Here is a 20,462-nt window from a genome sequence, read left to right on the forward strand (position 1 = left end):
TTTTATTTTTTGGTGCAGTTGATGAAGCTGTATTATTTATTGTTTTTGAATTTTTATGCTTAAATAGCTTTTTGCTGATTTTAGCTTTGGTTTTTGGTGGTCTGGGAGCAGGCACCGACTCTATGGGCATTGGGTTTTGGGGGGATGGCAGGAGGAGAGAAGCTGCAGAGAGGCGTGTAAGACTGCAGCTCTGCTTCCTGGTCTCAACCCTGGGTAGTCAGTTTTTAGGAGGGTTAATAAATTTGGCCAGATTTCTAGAAATGAGAGCTGCTCCATCCAAAGTGGGATGGATGCCGTCTCTCCTAACAAGACCAGGTTTTCCCCAGAAACTTTGCCAATTATCTATGAAGCCCACGTCGTTTTTTGGACACCACTCAGACAGCCAGCGATTCAAGGAGAACATGCGGCTAAACATGTCGCTCCTGGTCTGATTGGGGAGGGGCCCAGAGAAAACTACAGTCGATTTTATGTTTAATACGAAGCCCGGAAATGTCCTTTGAGCTCCCGTTTCCTCTTCTTCCCCCTCACATTCGCAATGGTTGCCATTTTACTTTCTGTAGCCCCGCCAAATCAAGCGTGAATGGGACAGTGTTAGTTTTGTTGATTAATTATTTTTGTCATAGTTTTCGTTGACGACCCTTTTTTTCATGACGATAACGAGACAATAACTAAATAAAAACTACCTAAAATGATAAAATGAAATTAATTTACACTTTCATCAACAAATGAAAACGAGATGAAAATGCTTGGCGGGGACGACATCCAATCAGAACTGATTTAATTTTGTGACAGGGTGGGGCAAGTTAGGAAAACATCCAATCAAACGCACAATTGGACAAATTTGCTCTAAACCCGGGAAGACCAAACTAGCCTGTGATTGGTCGTTCCTTCCTATAAAACTAAGTGATGTAGCCAATGTCAGCAGGGAGAAAGAGAAGAGCCGATGTATGGACACATTTATCCTTTGACGTTGTGACAGACAAAACGATGTGTAAACCATGTGGGACGACTATCTCGGGTAAAAACACGACAAATCTTAAACATCTGCAAACCAGTCACCCAGATCTCCGTGCAAAGGTCAGCATTTTAATGTCATGCAGGGTAAAGTGTTTTTCCCAGTTTGTGTTTAGAGAAAATCTCCACACCGCGGTGGATTAGCCTTTATAATCTTAGTCCTGAACACTGCCCTGTACCTTTCAGAGCGTCCTGCTGTAAAACGCTCGGATTATCTCAGTGAGGTGGTGTTAATGATCAGGTGTGTGGGAAGCAGGTGAAACGCTAATGTTAATATTATTGATAATATTCCATAACTTTGAATAAATGTTTAATTTTGTGTAAGTGTGTATAATGACTAATTCAAGGGAACTGAAGAAAAGCATTTACATTTTACACCCTTTATATTTTAGACTAAATCGACTGTAGATTTAGTCGACTATATTCTTACCATAATTTTGTTGACTAAAACTATTTCGATACTAAATTATGACTAAAACTAAATCAAAATTTGCTGTCAAAATTAACACTGGAACGGGACCATCGCGAGATCGTGGATGCACATTGTGAGTGAAACTTGCCCGCTGGCTAGAACCTGTTTGACCAGCAGAAGTACAATAAGGTACATTATTTCTGAGATGCGTATGAAGAAGTATTCGTACTGTTCTGTGTTTATTACTCCACCCCTCTCGTTATTCATCGGGGGACTAATCAGTTGCAGTAAGGTGAGGGTCTATTTCTCACTGCCCAATGGTCATCAATGGGACCTTTCAGAAAGGACCTGATTGAAACATCATTCCCTGCTAGACTAGCACACTGGAGCTATTGAGATGTGCCCCCCTTACCTCTGGCACTATGGCTCTTTTATATTTACCAGTTATTCGTAGACCCCTGGTGGACTATGCACATGGTATGGGCTTGCAGTAGGGCAAAGGTGCAAGGAGCCTGAAGGAGTGCACACAAACATCCTCTCAGTATGGAGGAGTCCATCTGAGAGACACAGGGAAGGTTTTCACTGCAACTCCTGCCTCATTCCAAAATAAATCGTCCCTAAGAGACAACGCAGCTGTCATGTCCTGGGCCGTTGGCCCAGCGTTTTGTGTTAGTTTATTTCCTAGTGTTGTGATATGTCTGCGTCTCTGTCCTGAGTCTGTGCCTGTTCCCCGTGTTTAGTCAGTATGTTTCTTGGTTTGTCACTTCCTGTTTATTTTGACAGTCTGGTTTTCCTGTGCTTTGTGTTCAGCTTTGCTTCCCCTGTGTAATTAGTTTCATTTGCCTCACCTGTTGTTCCCTGCTGTTTCCTCTTGCCCTGATTACCCAGTGTGTACTTAAGCCCTCAGTTTTGTTTTGTTCTCTGTTGCGTCGTTGACGTTGTGTGTCCGTGTGTTTCTGTGTTCCTGTGTTCCCGTGTTCCCTGCGCCTGCCCTTCGTCTCCCTGTGCCTCCCTTCCAAGGTTTTTGTATTTTTGTGTTTCCCCAGTGGAATAAACGCCCTTTTAAGTTACCCCTGGAGTCCTGCGTTTTTGCCCTTCCTTGCCCGTTTCCTCCCCGGCCATGACAGAACGACGCGACCAAACTATGGACCCCGCAGATATAAGGACCCTCTCTGAGCAAGAAGAGAAGATCCAGGAGCTCAAGGATTTCTCCGAGAGAATTGTTCAGGCCCCCACCAGTCACCACCGGTTAATACAATTAGCTTTCTGTTGTGGACTTATTTCGTCCTCCACCTGGCTCCTCACCCATCCTGACACCGCTTCACTTGCCCATTCAATAATCATGCTCCGAAAGAACCTACAATATGAACTGCACAATATTGGCCGCCCAGTCCAGGGCAGGGACTCAAATTTTTTTCTTCAAGCCATCACTAATGCACCTCTCCTGCAGCCAGACGGCTTATCCTCGTCGCCTCCTCTCCATGGCCCCTCATCGCCACCGGCACTGCCTTGCTCTCCGGCCCTGCCATCTTCCATTCCACTCACCTCTCCCCAAGACCCGAGCGGTATAACGCCGCGGACATTGTCACCGCTTCACGCACAGGCCACCACCTCCGTGAGTACCACCGGGCTCGATATTATTGCGGCAAGTGATGAGACTTTTTCCCACTCCACCGTCGCGCAGCCCGACCTCTGTTGGCTGCCGCAAGATGTAGAAATCATTGATTCTCCTCTGCTAGTGGACATTCTGGATGCAGAGAATCGTGCCTCCCACTCCAACAGAAAGCGGAGGAAGCAGCGCACCCGGCATCGTCACGCTCCCCCCCGGTCGCGCTCGCCCCTGTCTGCTGTGATGCCAGCTCGTCTCCAGGAGCCCCAGGTTCCGCCAGCCTCTGTGAAGCTCTCTGCACCCGTTCCTGTTTCGCGGGTGGGGGCAACCACGGACGGGCTGACCTCTGCGCCCGTTCCTGTTTCGCGGGGGGAGGCAGCCACGGACGGGCTGACCTCTGCGCCCGTTCCTGTTTCGCGGGGGGAGGCAGCCACGGACGGGCTGACCTCTGCGCCCGTTCCTGTTCCGCGGGGGGAGGCAGCCACGGACGGGCTGACCTCTGCGCCCGCTCCTGTTCCGCGGGTGGGGGCAGCCAGGTCCAAGCCTTCACAGCAGTTTTCAGTGTCGTCCACAGTGCCTCTTCAGCCTGTCTCTCAGTCAGCTGTCGCTCCAGCCACCTCCCAGTCTCAGTCAGCTGTCGCTCCAGCCACCTCCCAGTCTCAGTCAGCTGTAGCTCCAGCCACCTCCCAGTCTCAGTCAGCTGTAGCTCCAGCCACCTCCCAGTCTCAGTCAGCTGTCGCTCCAGCCACCTCCCAGTCTCAGTCAGCTGTAGCTCCAGCCACCTCCCAGTCTCAGTCAGCTGTAGCTCCAGCCACCTCCCAGTCTCAGTCAGCTGTAGCTCCAGCCACCTCCCAGTCTCAGTCAGCTGTCGCTCCAGCCACCTCCCAGTCTCAGTCAGCTGTCGCTCCAGCCACCTCCCAGTCTCAGTCAGCTGTCGCTCCAGCCACCTCCCAGTCTCAGTCAGCCTCTGTAGCTCTCCCCGCTTCACCTTCCCCAGAGCCAGCTCTCCCCGCATCAGCTCCCTCAGCCTCAGCTCTCCCTAGCTCTCAGTCTGTCTCCACGCAGTCAGCTCTCTCTAGCTCTCAGTCGGTCTCCACGCAGCCAGTCGCTCTCCCTCGCCCTCAGTCAGCTCTAGCTCCAGTCGCTCTCCCTCGCCCTCAGTCAGCTCTAGCTCCAGTCGCTTTCCCTCGCCCTCAGTCAGCTCTAGCTCCAGTCGCTCCCCCTCGCCCTCAGTCAGCTCTAGCTCCAGTAACTCTTCCTCGGTCCCCAGTGTCAGCTGTTTCAGTGCCCTCTCAGTCAGTTCCCTCAGCCCCTGTCTTAGTTCCTTCGGTTTTGGTCCCAGTTCCCTCAGCTCCTGCTCCTTCTGTAGCTCCAGTTGTGTCAGCTCCCTCTCAGGCCCCAGTGTTAGCTAGCTCTCGGTCTGTTTCCACGCAGCCAGATCTCCCTAGCTCTCGGTCTGTTTCCACGCAGCCAGATCTCCCTAGCTCTCGGTCTGTTTCCACGCAGCCAGATCTCCCTAGCTCTCGGTCTGTTTCCACGCAGCCAGATCTCCCTAGCTCTCGGTCGGTTTCCACGCAGCCAGATCTCCCTAGCTCTCGGTCTGTTTCCACGCAGCCAGATCTCCCTAGCTCTCGGTCTGTTTCCACGCAGCCAGATCTCCCTAGCTCTCGGTCTGTTTCCACGCAGCCAGAGCTCCCTAGCTCTCGGTCTGTTTTCACGCAGCCAGATCTCCCTAGCTCTCGGTCTGCTTCCACGCAGTCTGCTCTCTCTCGCTCGCGGTCTGTTTCCACGCAGCCAGATCTCCCTAGCTCACAGCCCGCTCTCTCTGGCTCCCGGCCTGCTTCCACGCAGCCAGTCGTCTCCCGGCCTGCTTCCACGCAGCCAGTCGTCTCCCGGCCTGCTTCCACGCAGCCAGTCGTCTCCCGGCCTGCTTCCACGCAGCCAGTCGTCTCCCGGCCTGCTTCCACGCAGCCAGTCGTCTCCCGGCCTGCTTCCACGCAGCCAGTCGTCTCCCGGCCTGCTTCCACGCAGCCAGTCGTCTCCCGGCCTGCTTCCACGCAGTCCCCTGCACCTCGGCTATTCCCCGAGCAGCCCCTGCTGCTCAATAAAGCAGCAGTGTGCCCTGTTCCGCGGTCCCAGCCTACGCATCCGGTGCCTCACTATGTAGGCCCCGTTCAGCCCATGGGCTCAGCTCAGTCCGAGCCGATGGGGGTCTCCGCTCAGTCCGAGCGCTCCGCGCCAGAGGGTCCCGCTCAGTCCGAGCGCTCCGCGCACGAGGGTCCCGCTCAGTCCGAGCCGATGGGGGTCTCCGCTCAGTCCGAGCGCTCCGCGCCAGAGGGTCCCGCTCAGTCCGAGCGCTCCGCGCCAGAGGGTCCCGCTCAGTCCGAGCCGATGGGGGTCTCCGCTCAGTCCGAGCGCTCCGCGCACGAGGGTCCCGCTCAGTCCGAGCCGATGGGGGTCTCCGCTCAGTCCGAGCGCTCCGAGCCAGGGGGTCCCGCTCAGTCCGAGCCGGTGGGGGTCTCTGCTCAGTCCGAGCGCTCCACGTCACCCGAGGGTTCCCCACCAGAGCCCGGGGTCGCCCTTCTCCGCCGCCGCATGCCCCGCGGTCGGCCTCCAGAGTCTGCTCCCCGTCGCCGCCGCCGCACGCCCCGCGGTCGGCCTCCGGTGACCCCTCCTCGTCGCCGCCACCGCTGGGAGCGCGGTCGGCCTCCAGTGACTCCCCCTCGTCGTCGCCGCCGCCGCTGGGAGCGCGGTCGGCCTCCAGTGATTCCTTCTCGTCCTCGTCGCCGCCGCCGCTGGGAGCGCGGTCGGCCTCCAGTGATTCCTTCTCGTCCTCGTCGCCGCCGCCGCTGGGAGCGCGGTCGGCCTCCAGTGATTCCTTCTCGTCCTCGTCGCCGCCGCCGCTGGGAGCGCGGTCGGCCTCCAGTGATTCCTTCTCGTCCTCGTCGCCGCCGCCGCTGGGAGCGCGGTCGGCCTCCAGTGATTCCTTCTCGTCCTCGCCGCCGCCGCTGGGAGCGCGGTCGGCCTCCCTCGTTGGGATTTTGCTTTGTGGCCCCTTGGCCTCTGCGGCCTCCTGAACTGTGTGTTTTTTGTTTTTGGATTTCCCACTGACTCCCCTGAACTGTGGACTGTTTTTTCCCCTGCTGTTTTTTGTTTTGTCATAGCTCCTGGACTGTTCCTTGTTTCGACCCCCTGTTTTGGACTGTCTCCGGCCTTGTGCCGTCGCCTTTTGTTCTGGTCCTGTGTTTTTGTTTTCTTCCTGTACGGGTTTGATTTGTTTTGTTCACGCCCTGTGATTTCTGTTTTGCTCCCTGTCTTTGTTTTTGTTTCGGGCCCTCCCTCCTGGTCCCCCGCCTCCCGCCCTTGTCTGGTTTTGTTTTCTGGTTTTGGCCGTCGGGGGCCGGCCTTTGAGGGGGGGGTACTGTCATGTCCTGGGCCGTTGGCCCAGCGTTTTGTGTTAGTTTATTTCCTAGTGTTGTGATATGTCTGCGTCTCTGTCCTGAGTCTGTGCCTGTTCCCCGTGTTTAGTCAGTATGTTTCTTGGTTTGTCACTTCCTGTTTATTTTGACAGTCTGGTTTTCCTGTGCTTTGTGTTCAGCTTTGCTTCCCCTGTGTAATTAGTTTCATTTGCCTCACCTGTTGTTCCCTGCTGTTTCCTCTTGCCCTGATTACCCAGTGTGTACTTAAGCCCTCAGTTTTGTTTTGTTCTCTGTTGCGTCGTTGACGTTGTGTGTCCGTGTGTTTCTGTGTTCCTGTGTTCCCGTGTTCCCTGCGCCTGCCCTTCGTCTCCCTGTGCCTCCCTTCCAAGGTTTTTGTATTTTTGTGTTTTCCCCGGTGGAATAAACGCCCTTTTAAGTTACCCCTGGAGTCCTGCGTTTTTGCCCTTCCTTGCCCGTTTCCTCCCCGGCCATGACAGCAGCACTTTAAACAAGAGAGTAAAGCGTCTGAGCCAAGACAGCAAAAAAACCCCTCCCCTGTGTGAGACTCTATTTAAAGAAGCCACCAATCAGAGCAGCCCGTAGCTACAGACTCTAACAGCAAGCCACTGCAAAGCTTGGTACATTAAATTTGACTTCCATGTGGTTTTCTTGCTTGTACTATAAAAAAAGGCCTGTCAGCTCCCTGACGTTTTGAGGGCAAGCCAGGGATGAAAAGTGGGAGAGAGGGAGGAGATGCAGAGAGCGGGAGGAGAGACACGCCGTGCACTGCTGCATCTCTACGAGGCTGAGGAATACAAACCACGTCTCCCCCGCTCCCCGACCAATTACTAACTCACACATTGATTCACTGAGGCGACGAGGGGTGGCGAACACGGCCGGAGACACGGCGGCGGCGGCAAACCGTCGCCAGGTTTACACATTAATCTATACAAAACAATGCTGCGAGTTCACAGCGTGGACCTGCTGAAAAACACATCAGCAACATCAGAGGAGGGCGTGACTGATGAGGCATTACCTGTAGGTCAAAGAATTTGCTGTATCTTCTGTAGATGATATGGGAGGTGTTGTCTGAGTAGGTGACATTGATGAGATACACCTGCGAAAAGGAAAAGAGGCAAAGTTAAAACTGGGACTCGTTTTAATCTCTTAAATTCAATACATGACCCCCCCCCCTCCCCCCTCATTCACAGGTAGCCCCTGAACCCAAACGGAGTCAGTATTGTACTTGATTACTTTAGTTTAACAAACTGCTGTGAGATAGTGAAGGGAGCCAAGTTAGCTGAGGTTCATCTTTTTTCATTATTTAAACATAAATAATAAAAACCATCATAAATGGAGGCATTTCTTCATTTCTCCACCACTTCAATAATATGAAGTCTTAAATGTATGCACTGCAGTGAAGGTGGGTGCAGAAACATGATGGGTCCAGCTTCGGCGTGTTCAGTGTTGGGTTGCACTACAAACACTCAGGAATCAGCAGTCAGGAATCTGAACCCAGTTAACGTTCCAGGGAATTACCAATGCACCCCGCTAACCAAACGAGCTATCCAGCACCAGCAAGTATAACTCTCCATCACTTCCCTCTTCTCCAAATATGCTCACAGGTGGATGAATAAAGAAGAGTTGGTAAACTCACTGCTTCAGTACGTCGTTTTTCCTGCGACATAAAGACAGAAACTAAAGGGTTTGCTCAGCACAACGGGCCAACACTGTACGACTCTTTAGAGAAGTCCAATCACACAAATCGATGAAGCCAATCGCAGAAATAAAGACTAAAAGCTGATGTAATGCCACACATGAACATCTGCTGCTCTCATTGGTGGACGGCATCCTTTTGAAGGAGAGAATCGCTGAGCACCAACGGTCGCTGATAAATCTGATAAAAGGATGCTGAAGGACAAATAATCAATAATTTTCTGCCAACTGATCAATCATTTACTGTGCTAATGCTCTCAGCACTGCTTCAAACAGCCCTCACAACACTAATGCTACACAATAACACAGCGTCACACAACCTGTTTTCAGCACACTGACCTGCCGGCCTTTACCCCGCCACACGAAGCAGTGCTGCAGCCCTGAGAGGCCGATAAGATCGAGAGAGAGTCAATTTATCTGTCAAGAGGAGCTAAGTGATGCTGCCATCATCTCTAATCTAATGAAACATAGATAACCACGGTAACGGATCCAGAGGCCAGGAAATTTTCATCAGAGATGTTAAGAGCAGGTGCGATCTCTCACTTGCTGATACAGAGGCGCTCCAAGAAGACCTGGATGTGAAATTACTCCAGTGGATAAGCTGTTACGTAACATTAGACTGCAAGCTTGAGCTGCCTTGGGCGCAATCGAAAGCAATTCAATAAAACAGCAGCTTTTTCCTGCATCAAGGAATTTCTGGCACACCCCAAAGAGGCTTTAGTCAGCCCCAAGAAAGAACAAAGAAAGCAGCACTGGCAAAATGACAGGAAGTGAGAATAAGTATTAAATGCTCTCCAAATGCATCTATTAGCAATTTATGAAACAAGTGTTCACCAAGCAGCAGGTAGCGTTACACAGACCCTACAGACACTGATAATACTTCCTGTTCTGACCAAACAGGCCGGTTCAGCACCCGGACTCTTCTGCTGCGAGGTCGTGCTGCTGGAATAGCTGCAGGATGCAGTTAGCATCGTCCTGCTGGAATATGAAGGCTTCCCTCTGGATGGGAAACCTGGATACACCTTTCAGCACTGATGGAGCCTTTCCAGATGTTCCACTGATGCACCCCCATACCACGAGAGACGCAGGCTGAGCTGAGAACAGCTGGATGGTTCCTCTGCTCTTTAGTCCGTGTGTGGACCTGTCAGACCTGAGAACAGCGCTGATTCTGGATCAGGTTCACAGATTCTTCTTCTTTAACCTGCATGTGTGGACGGCACGCTGAGCTGCGCTCGGTGATTCCTGGAGGTGTTCCTGAGCCATGCAGTGATCCAGGACAGGATCAGGCCTGTCTGCACTGCAGAGCTGCCTGAAGATCCCGGAGATTTCTCCAGATTCTCTGAATCTTCTGATGATGTTATTACTGAAGATGATGAGACAGGGTTCCAGCCAGCGGTTGAGAATTTCACCAATTCGATCACTGCAGTTAGCAAGTAGACGTGCACCCCTGATCGGATCGATAGAACAGCTGGATTATGTTTTTGTTGTGTATGCTTTTTATGTGATTTCTGCAAACCCATTAGTGGAAGGAACCGGCGCTCTGGGACACGCCGAATGCCTCATACGTAAGTGCAGCTCCGCTGGTTTATACACAAAAGGAGTTATCACTCCATCTAACAGGGCCTGAATTAGAGTTCTGCGTCAGTAACCGGAAATCCCCTCTGACCCCTGCTGTAACGACGTAACCTGACGTGCACCTCTTGAGAAACGTAACTACACACCCACAAGGACTGTGATCACCGGTAAGCTTCATTTCCGGTGATTTCCAGTTACCTGCCAAGAATCCTGTGAGACGTTCAAAGTCTTTGCAGTTTCAAATTGAGAAATTATTCTGAAATTTTGGCTGTCCATCTTCGCTCTGAGAAACTGCTTCTCTACGATGCTGAGCTGTTGCCAGGCAACCTGATTCGTTGCAACATGTTTCTCCAGCTGTTTCCTGTTTCCTCTGAGTTCCTTTACTTTTCCAGACTCAACATTTAAGAAATCTGCTGCCATCAAATCATCTTTTCATGAAGCAGCAAAATGTCTCAGGTTAAACATAAATGTTTTTATTTACGGGCTCGTAGTCCTTGTTAGGATTCGGCAGCTAAAGCTGCCGGGTCATCACGGTCGCATCGGGAAGAAAAACTTCCTCCTGGTTATAAAAGTATCGCAGCAGGAAGCAGAGTTACAGCTCAGTCTGCTGCTCACAGGCAGCTGAAACTGCTCGAGTCAGAGTAAGGATCATCCCAAATTCACCCACGGTGCTGCTGAGCACTTAGAAGCTGCACACATCAGGCTGTACTGTATGTACAAGTAAAATGGCCATTATTAAGAGCAGTAAAATAACTGTCACCCAGCCAAAGCTTTCCAGTTAAGTGGCCTAAACGCAGCAGAAATAAGTCAGAGCGAGCACAGAAACAGCATTAAAGAGGCACTGAGCTTCCCTGGTGAGCTGCTGCTGCTCTTTATTCCAGCAGACTCCATCTTTTATGACTGATCGTACTCTGTCACTCCAACCCTCTGTACCTGCCAAGAGTCTCAGAGCAGAGCCGAGATGAATGAGGCTGAGTCAAAGAGCCTGACGTTGATGCGGGAAGGACAGCGGCCTGAACAAAAGAACTTCCACAACAAAGGCGGGGGTTAAAAGGCCTCGTAGCTGCTGGCATGGAGCCACCGCAGCATGTTCACTCTCATGCTAACACAGCTACTGGCATCCAGAAGCTGTGACTGTCACACTACGCTGTTGGGAGCGCGGTGGGGTGTCACCACAGTGATTAGCGTTGGCATTTATTGCTATGAAAATGTGCTCCCCGGGGGCACCGCTGAGACACAGAAATCAGTAAAGTGGCTCACGCAGCAACATTTCCCGGCGTCTGTGACTTCTGTAGCATATCGAGGATTTGTGAGTGTAAGCAAAGAGCTCTTTTTACTGCTCATTAATATCAAAGACAGCAAAAAGTTTTTACAAACTAAACCAACCGCTGGTTGAAGCGTCCTGAACTAACAGGAGGCTTCGCCTTTAAAGCTTCATGTCAGCATTAATACCAAAGTATCTGCATGCTCTCTGTGAACGTGCCTCAGGGTGGATGGAGGCTCTGCCGCCAGCTCTTCTCACAGCTCCTTGTTGTTTTATGACAATGGATTTTTTAACCAATACCAACATTAACAGCTCAGGGTTTATTTGTAAGATTCAGTTTCTGTAGTGTCATCGCTCTGGTTCAAATATCTGTGCAGCGATCGCGGCTCCAAGAAGATCCATATGTTCAGTGATGGCTTCGCTTTCCTGCAGCAGGAACTGAGGCACAGTTAATGATTTTCTGCAGACAGACATGAACCCCGATGATGGTGCTGAGACTCTAAGAGACTGATGATGCTTTGACTGACTGACAGGTGGTGCCTTCACACCATACTGCATGTATGAGTATCAACTGTTTAGCTCTCTCAATGCTGCAGCAGGAATCCACAATCACGCTTTTCCCGCTTTCTATTGTCCAGTTTGGGTGAGCCTCAGTTTCCTGTTCTTAGTGCGGTCTTCTGCTGCTGTAACATGTTGTCATGTTGTGCATTCACAGACGCTCTTCTTCATATCTTGGCTGGAATGAGTGGTTATTTAAAGTTGCCCTCCTCTCAGCTCGAGGCAGTCTAATCATCCTCCTCTGACAAATACTCAGACCGGCATCGATAACGGCGCCACGTTCAAAGTCACGTAAATCACCTTTCTTCCCCGTTCTGACGCTCAGCCTGATGCTGAGCTGCTGTGCCTGTACCTGTGCCATCTGACATGCAGCACACAGCTGGAAACAGCTGCAGGTATGGTGTGGTTTCAGTAAGGAAGCTGCCTGCAGCGTGCAGGAGCGTGTCAGACCTGTGGAGCTGGCAGGTTAAAGATTTGCATTTTCACACGCACCTGTGTCAGGTAAGCCTGCAAGAGTTAATGACTGCAGTCTCTATATGAGAAAACTGAGTTTGGGATTTTCTATGGAAATGAACGCAGTGCTGGTCCATGTAACTCTGTGGATGCTGCAGTGTGAGCACGCTGATGTGACCAGCAAACCTTCATCTCATCGTTCATCAGCCAACACACACTTCGATATAACTGCACACAGTAGTGCCTGTGTGTGTGTGATAGCTCTATAAACGCCTCTGGCCTTAATGGTATGCCAGAGTGTCATCCTCCCATCATGAAACACTTAATTCAGCTTAGATGCAAATCCACACTGAGATTAATTATAAGATGGGAGTCGGGCTGGAAGATGTGGACCCACTGAACAGACCCAAAGCCCAGAAGCAGATGGGTCTGTGATGGTCTGAAAAACACCAGCGTCCCGGGTCTGCTTGAGCCCAAAATATCCCGCTTAAACCCAACGCCCTCCCACCACCTGTACCCAATCATAACTGCTGCTGCCTCTCACCACAAACCCAGCAAACATCTTCTGAGCTGCTGCCGAGTACGTCTCTATTATTGCAGTTTGCATTTTCTTCACCTCTTCATGAGGAATGCCAGACACTCAAAAGCCCAAAATAAGCCGACACCAGATGACTCACAGCTCAAGTACACCCAGCTGTGATTGACTCACTCAAATGTCAGTTAGGAAATAATCTGTCTGCCTATTAAATGAATCCAAAGATGGAACAGACACAACCACTGCAGTCTGATTCAGACTAACAACAATCTGCTGAATAACTCGCATCCATTTTTCTGCACCACAGAAATGGAGCTAAAAGTCAAAGCTGTGGCATTCCTGCACAGCTGGCACGTCAGGACCAATGAGGCGCTGCTGCAACCCAAACTGAGCCAATGAGGCGCTGCTGCAACCCAAACTGAGCCAATGAGGCGCTGCGGCAACCCACACTGCGCCAATGAGGCGCTGCTGCAACCCAAACTGAGCCAATGAGGTGCTGCTGCAACCCAAACTGAGCCAATGAGGCGCTGCTGCAACCCAAACTGAGCCAATGAGGTGCTGCTGCAACCCAAACTGAGCCAATGAATTTGTGTGAGGTGGTCACATTAAACCGTGTCTGGGTTTCTAACAGTGAGCTGATAATAAGCAGGCCTACATGTGGAAACAGGAAGGAGTTCCACGCTAAAGTCACCAGATTAGGAAACAGTGAGATGAGCCGGTGAGATGAGGAGGGCCCAACATGAGAAACAGGTCCTTCAAGCTGTATGTGAGCCATATGTAAGAAATGTATGAGAATATAAGCTTCTCTGTGGTACTGGAGTATAAATTCATTTATAACACGCTGGCTTTTGTTCTAAAGTAATAAAAAAACACGATTCATGAACAGCAAAGTGGGAAAAACAGCCACTGAAAACAAAGCTTGGGAGGGCTGCGTGTCCCAGATAGCAAGAAAAGCACTCACACATCTGAGAGTCCCACCGAGGACACAAAGCAAAGCCTGATTCTGAAGCAACGACAGAAACACGAGTTCTTACGACTGAACAAATTGGACCTCTGATTATTTCATCATGTTCATCTGTGAATATTCATGTCAGCCTCCTTTACCCCCCCCCCCCCCCCCCCGTCCTCCTCTGCACGTCTAATTACAGCAACATTAAAATAATTCATCGACACCCAGAGACCAGTAAGTATACGAACACCAAACTTACAGCTTCGGAGACGGGCCGGCACCCAGCCTCAACGCTCTGAGGAGAAGAAGGCGAAAGAGCCGAGCTCTTGGTGGGGCGCTGAATGTGGGCCCGGCCACTAAATGCAGCCAACCCCGCCTAAACTTTATTTAAAGTAACTCACAAAACAGACAGACGGCATACTTTCAAACCATCAAAGCAGAGAAAAAAATCCCGCTGGAAAAATTCAATTCTTTCCACATGAAACCACAACTGCTCTAAATATACTCGTGCCTAATACGGCTCTGATTCTCTCAGCTGAGACACGAGCTGAACGAACCAGCTGGAGGACAAGCATGGGGGGGGTCTCTGCAAACCCCTCCAAAGACACAGTTTTTGTTTCTGCAGCCACCCTCAGCTGTGCCCTTTACCACCACACAGCAGGACGCCGCGGTGATGGAGCCGCCCTCAGCTGTGAGGGCAGGAAGTGTCTGCTCAGCAGGTAAAGCCCTGCACACCTTTCTGAAAGCACGAGAACAATTCAAAAGTTCTTTCATATTAGATTCCAGCAAAGTGAGAAAGCAGACAAGGTCGCGTACTCGAATAAATCACTTTAGCAACACTGCTTCAAAGGCGGGCCCTCGCACGATGGACTCAGGTAATTGAATCTGAGCTGGTCTGAGTCTGAACATTAGCACTTTATGTGTGAATTCAAAGCAACATTAGACAGCTGTCTGACCTCCAAAGCAGCCGGAGCTGCACCCAAATTATAAGTGCACTGGTCACAATGATTCAGTATCACATGCTAACCTGTGCTACACAAAGATGAGCTGCATCAGCAGAGGAAGAGCGAAGCTTCGGTGAAACTAAAGGAAGCAATATCACAGAGCGAGGGCAGCTTTTCCTTCTAAGCCTTTGCACCCAGACTGAGACTGAGGCCCAAACAGACCATTATGGCATCTCAGTGTCAGCACATCAACATGACAATACAACAAGGTCAACAAACACAAATGCAGGGAGACTAGCATTTTCTGTCTGTTTTGGTCTTCAACGTCTGACCTCAGTCACACAGGCTTGGAGAGCAGTCTGCAACCACCTGGCAACCACTGGTTTCTGGAGGCTGCTTGCTGTTGCTGGGTGAAACTGATGGCAAAGAGGGCGCTGCACCAAAAATCTCCTCGAGCTCCTCGAACTGCTGTTAGCTGTTAGCTAACTGCTGCGTCTCTGAACCAAAGCAGCAGCAGTGCATCTCCTAACTGCTCGCTGCCACATTATTGTTGCTCATCGAAAGCACAGCTGGATATGGACACGAGTAGCCGCAGCCTAAATCACTGGATTAACTCTTTAAACTGAGGCATTCATGTTAATATTTGAGCCTGGTTTAACCATTACTGTAGCTGATATATTTGGCCCATGCTCTAATATTTCTCATAACTCATCCTTGTGCTTTGGCAGAGAATGAGTATCATCTCATGCTGATCAAGCCGGTCTAATTCTAATGATGTTTTAGCCAATTTCCCTGACTATCTTATGATCTCCGCTGCAAACCAAGTCCTTCCTCCTCTCACTCTGTTGCTCCGCCTGCTCCTCTCATACATCAGATCTGCTGTTCACATCATTCTCCCACAAAAACAAAGCTCCAGCTCGGTGTGGGTCACACATGAAGCTCCACCTCTCATCAGCTGTTCAGAAGAAAGCTTCACCCTGAGACGCGTCCACCACAAACACAGCCGTCGTCCCACCTTTAAGACTTCAGCAGGACACAAATGAAACTGTCCTCCATCACTAACCACATCTGGCATCAAAGACGTGAGCACGGCCGTACGGAGCACACGTGTCCTGCAGCACCGCCTCACATACACACTGTCAGCATCAAACACTCAGAGCCCTGCAGCTCTGCTAGCCGGGCATCAACTGCTCCCAATCTAAGGCGGCAGCCTCGTAAACTCCTGCGTCTTCCCAGTTAGAGGTGAGAGTCTTTGTTCTGAGACATCACTCTGTGTTTGATAGGCCAATAAATATTTGAGTGTGGAGCAGCTCTCTGCAGACATGTTTTATGGAGCCAAATAACAACACGGTCTTCAGCCGGGGCCTCGCAGTCTCTGGAAAATGAAATGTTGTGGGACTGGGACTTGTAGGGAAACAGGAGCTTAAAGCAAACATGGCCGTGCCCAGTCCTGCTTTCTCTTTTATCACCTCCTCCTCCTCCTGCTGCTGCAAGTACACAAACCCTTAAAAAGTGTGTGTTTGATTCGTGTTTGCGACTCAGCGGTCCAGCTTTTTCACTCCGACAAAAGCCCGGCTCTAATCCCCCTCCTCCCACAGGATAAGCATTTCCAGCTGGTTTCACAAACATTACAAATGGGATTCAATGTTTGTGTCTTCCTCTCGTTTTCTCTGCCTCCCACTTCTTCCCTTCTCACAGTGACGAGCCTCGTCTCCTGAGACGGGGTAGCTGGGAAACTAGGCCACAGACCGGCCTGCTGAGACCGCTCCAAGCTCGGCTCGGCTCGGCTCACTGCTTCACTGTACATACAGTGGCCTGGATACCACTCAGCACGCCTTCCTATGGAGCTGTGCTGGTTTGGGAAGCTCATGTTACACTAATAAGCTACTCCGTGGGAAAAAAAGCCTGAGCTGTATTACACAGTGTCTGTATCATCAACAGTAGGCCATTAATTCAGCGTCTCCAAGCACCTGCCTGTGGGCGTGTTTTCAATTAGCCCACTAAGAATAATTATTTGCTTTCTGTGTGTTTTTGAGGAATAATTTGACATTTTGAGGAGTGCGTTTATTCGCTGTCCTGCTGAGAGCGAGCTTAGATTGACCTCCTGTCTGTGCATTAAATATGGAGCCGGAGGCACCGGGCCATCAGCTTAGCTCGACTTATTTTTATGCTAATTAACACAAACAGCGGAGCAGCTGACGAGCTGCACATTAACCAGGATACAGCAGGTAACCGGTGAGGTACTGATATCTTAAACCAACAGCCTCCATTCCTGCTACTTTATCAATCATTTCTTTATTCTTTGAATGCATGAACAGGGTCACAGTTTTATAGCAGACATGAAACATCTAAACGGTCTCCTCAGAAAATAATCTCCAGGATCCTCCATCACGGGGATCGATGAGCCTCCTCTTTAGTGCATCCAGAATCTGGAATATGTTCAGATTATGTTCCCAAAAACACCATCAGGGGAGGAGAACTTTTTCAGAACTCATCCGTCTGGATGCTGGAGGCCAGGATGTGGCCACTATGGCCAAAGTGTGTCAGCATAGGTCGATGTAGCCCAGAGGAACCAGGCGTGAGGCCCACCGGACGGCTCTGCAAAGTTTCTTCTTCTTCTTCTTCTTCTCTTGGCTCTTCCCTTTAGGGGTCACCACAGCACATCCATCCCACCCTGTCCCTACTGTCCTCCTCTGTCACACCACCCTCTCCTCACTACATCCATGAATCTTCTCTGTGGTCTTCCTCTTTTGCCTGGCAGCTCCATCTTTGTCCAGTATCTCCAAACTCCCTCCTCTGCACGCCCATCTCAGCCACTCTGTCTCTGTCGCTCTGATGGACTCATTTCTACCCCTGTCCATCCTGCTCACTCCCGATGAAGACCTGAGCATCTTCAGCTCGGCCTCCTGTCTCTGTGTCAGAGCCACCGTCTCCAAACATCCATCACAGCAGGTCTCACCGCCATCCTGTAAAGCCTCCTGTCACAGATCAGCCCCTTTACACTTGCTCACACTGATGCTGTTCTCACTGTGAATCTGGGTACCTGCTGTTTATTCTCACTGTCTGAACTCTTCTGTGTGACTGTGACTGAAAGGCGCCTCAAAAAAATGTATTATTATTGATTTCATTATTCTTACGTGTGTGGATGAGAGGGAGGTGGAAGGTAGATGAATTTAAATATGTGAGAAATTTATCATGAAGTCGTTAAATAATCCAAATATTCTAAGAAAAGTTGTCACATATTAGACGGTTATGACAGTGCCTTAGGCCTCTTACCCTCCTTTGTGCGCCCATCTTCTAGAAACCTTGGCGTCATTTTTGATACTGCTCTGAAATTTGATAAACAGATTAGCTCGGTAGTCAAGACATGTTTCTTTCATTTAAGACTTTTAAGTAAAATAAAGGGATATCTCCCACTACCGGGCCTGGAGAGAACAATTCATGCCTTCATCCCCAGTCGTCTGGACTATTGCAGCTCGCTTTATGTGGGATGTGAACAGCGTCGTTCCAATCGCCTACAACGAGTTCAAAATGCAGCAGCGCGGCTGTCGACAGGCACTAAAAGGCGTCATCACATTTCGCCCATTTTAGCCTCTACACTGGCTTCCTGTTTCTTTTCTAATCCAGTTTAAAATACTATTTCTGGTTTTTAAGAGTCTTTTTACTGGTCCGTCCCCCTGTTTGAGCTGATTGGTGCATTTATTACTTCTAGGTTGGACTATTGTAATTCATTACTATCAGTACTGCAGTACTGATAGTAATGAACAGAGCACTTCTCTCTCAGACTGCTGGCTTACTTGTGGTTCCTCGGATACTTAAGAGTAGAATGGGAGGCAGAGCCTTCAGCTTTCAGGCGCCTCTTCTGTGGAACCAGCTCCCAGCTTGGATTCAGGAGACAGACACCCTCTCTATTTTTAAGATTAGGCTTAAAACTTTCCTCTATGATCAAGCTTATAGTTAGGGCTGGATCAGGTGACCCTGAACCCTCCCTTAGTTATGCTGCTATAGGCCTAGGCTGCTGGGGGGTTCCCATGATGCACTGCTTCTTTTTATTCAACTTATTTACTTTGTTTATACTCCACTCTGCATTTAATCATTAGTTATTATTAATCTCTGTCTCTCTCCCCCCTCTCAGCAGATGACCCCCCCCTCCCTGAGCCTGGTTCTGCTGGAGGTTTCTTCCTGTTAAAGGGAGTTTTTCCTTCCCACTGTCACCAAGTGCTGCTCATAGGGGGTCGTTTTGACTGCTGGGTTTTCTCTGTAATTATTGTAGGGTCTTTACCCACAATAAAGCACCTTGAGGCGACTGTTTGTTGTGATTTGATGCTGTATAAATAAAGTTCAATTGAACCGAGTTGATAAACCTCTGCTAGGTCTTACCTACACTACTCCGAGTCACTCAGCTGGACCTCTCCACCCTGTTGGCTCCTTTTGAAGCATTTTAATGGGAGCATGTGAAGAATAATAGGGGCCGCTGTGTGGTACAGACCATCCAAGATGTGTGTGTTTCAGTTACTGAGCACTTATTAGCAGTGATGCGTCTCTGGGATGCAACCAAATCTTCTCCAAATATAAGCAAGGCAGCCAAAAACCAATAAGTGACGTCACAGTGGTTACATCCATCTTTTATTTACAGTCTATGTGCAGGGCATTATATTGAGTGGGCCGCTCTGTGATGTGGGAAACATCACATGCACATTTAAATAATTAGAAAAAAAAAGATTCAAATAAAGAGTCTAATCTGTTCTCGTGTCGTGTAAAGCAGGTTCATTGTGTCCTGAAATTTTCCACACAAACACAACAGAGAATCAGTGTGCTGTGTCCACATATCACTGAGCCCGAGGGCCTGCAGGAATGTAACTGCATATGAACAAGATCGTGTTCTTTTCATGGCGGTCATTTATTTTGACTTGTTTATGAGCTTGAAATAGGATCTGAACTGGAAGATGTGAGGTGCACAGATCCTCACTCTCACACTCATAACAAGTGTGGTATTGATGGTTCGTTTGGCCCAGAAAAGTGGAGAATAAAATGAGTTAAAAGGTTAAAGAATAACATTTGACACAACAATAGGAGTTAGCACAGACAGCCTACACCTGACTAGAAACAGCGTGCTGAAACTGGCTCTGCACGTGCTCAGTGCGGCCCAGGATCATTTCCCTTGGGTATTTTTTGGGTGTATACTTTGAATTTTTCCTCTGCTGTTGAAAATGTACATTTTTCACAAAATTTACACTTAAAATTGAGTGACATGAGTGTAAGTCAGTGTCTCAGGCTAAAGAGCGGGGTCACCTGAGACCACCTGAAGTTCATTCAGCCAATGAGAGCAGCTTCTTCAGTGATTCCAGGAGAAGGAGCTGCAGATCTGAACGTTCCCTCTCCAGATTCAGCGTGAACTTTCAGGAGTAAGAAACAAGAGGCAAGAAGAGGCTTTTAGATAAGAACCGGTCACATCAAAGCAGACCCAAACAGCCGAAGGAGGCTGAACACCTCCTGAACCAGCACCGACACGAGTGTAAGCAGCAACTTTATCACTTCCTGCACTACACTGAATATCACAGTATAAACTGTATTGTTGCTCAGTAACAGAGGGACGTTTACAGAAAGGCAACCAGAGCTGACAACACCCCCCCCCCGTCCCTCCTCCTCCAATTCAGCTGTCATAGGGCGAGAAGCAGGGTACACCTGCACAGGTACACCCGCACAGGTCACTGAACTTTTCCACAGCTCAGGCCTGTTTGTAACAAACACACAATCTCGTCTGCAGACTAAAATGCTGCTTCAACTAAAATAGGCCTGAAAAGTAAAACTGCAGAAAGAATCAGTGACGCAGTCATCCTCGCACTTCCTCCTTCCAAAAGAAACATTATTATTTGGGGGCGCCCGGGTGGCTTAGTCGTGAAACCAGCGACCACATACGCTTGCCGCGCGGAGCGGGCGGTGCGGGTTCGAGTCTCGGCCTGTCACCAATCTGCCCGCGTGTCTCCCCCTGTATCTTCCCTCCATTTCCTGTC

At 49.8% G+C, this 20,462-nt stretch overlaps 1 protein-coding gene across 2 annotated transcripts in view; it reads right to left on the bottom strand.

Moving 5' to 3' along the window:
* Positions 1–20,462, bottom strand: part of sh3pxd2aa (SH3 and PX domains 2Aa) — a 122,864-nt gene that overhangs the window by 100,934 nt on the left and 1,468 nt on the right. For both annotated transcript variants that reach the window (XM_030727946.1, XM_030727938.1), the window contains exon 2: positions 7,491–7,571. In XM_030727946.1, coding sequence (XP_030583806.1) covers positions 7,491–7,571 — 81 coding nt within the window. The remainder of the gene's footprint in view (positions 1–7,490; positions 7,572–20,462) is intronic.

The sequence above is a fragment of the Archocentrus centrarchus genome, chromosome 1 (assembly GCF_007364275.1).
Source record: "Archocentrus centrarchus isolate MPI-CPG fArcCen1 chromosome 1, fArcCen1, whole genome shotgun sequence".
In the NCBI taxonomy this organism is placed as follows: Eukaryota; Metazoa; Chordata; class Actinopteri; order Cichliformes; family Cichlidae; genus Archocentrus; species Archocentrus centrarchus.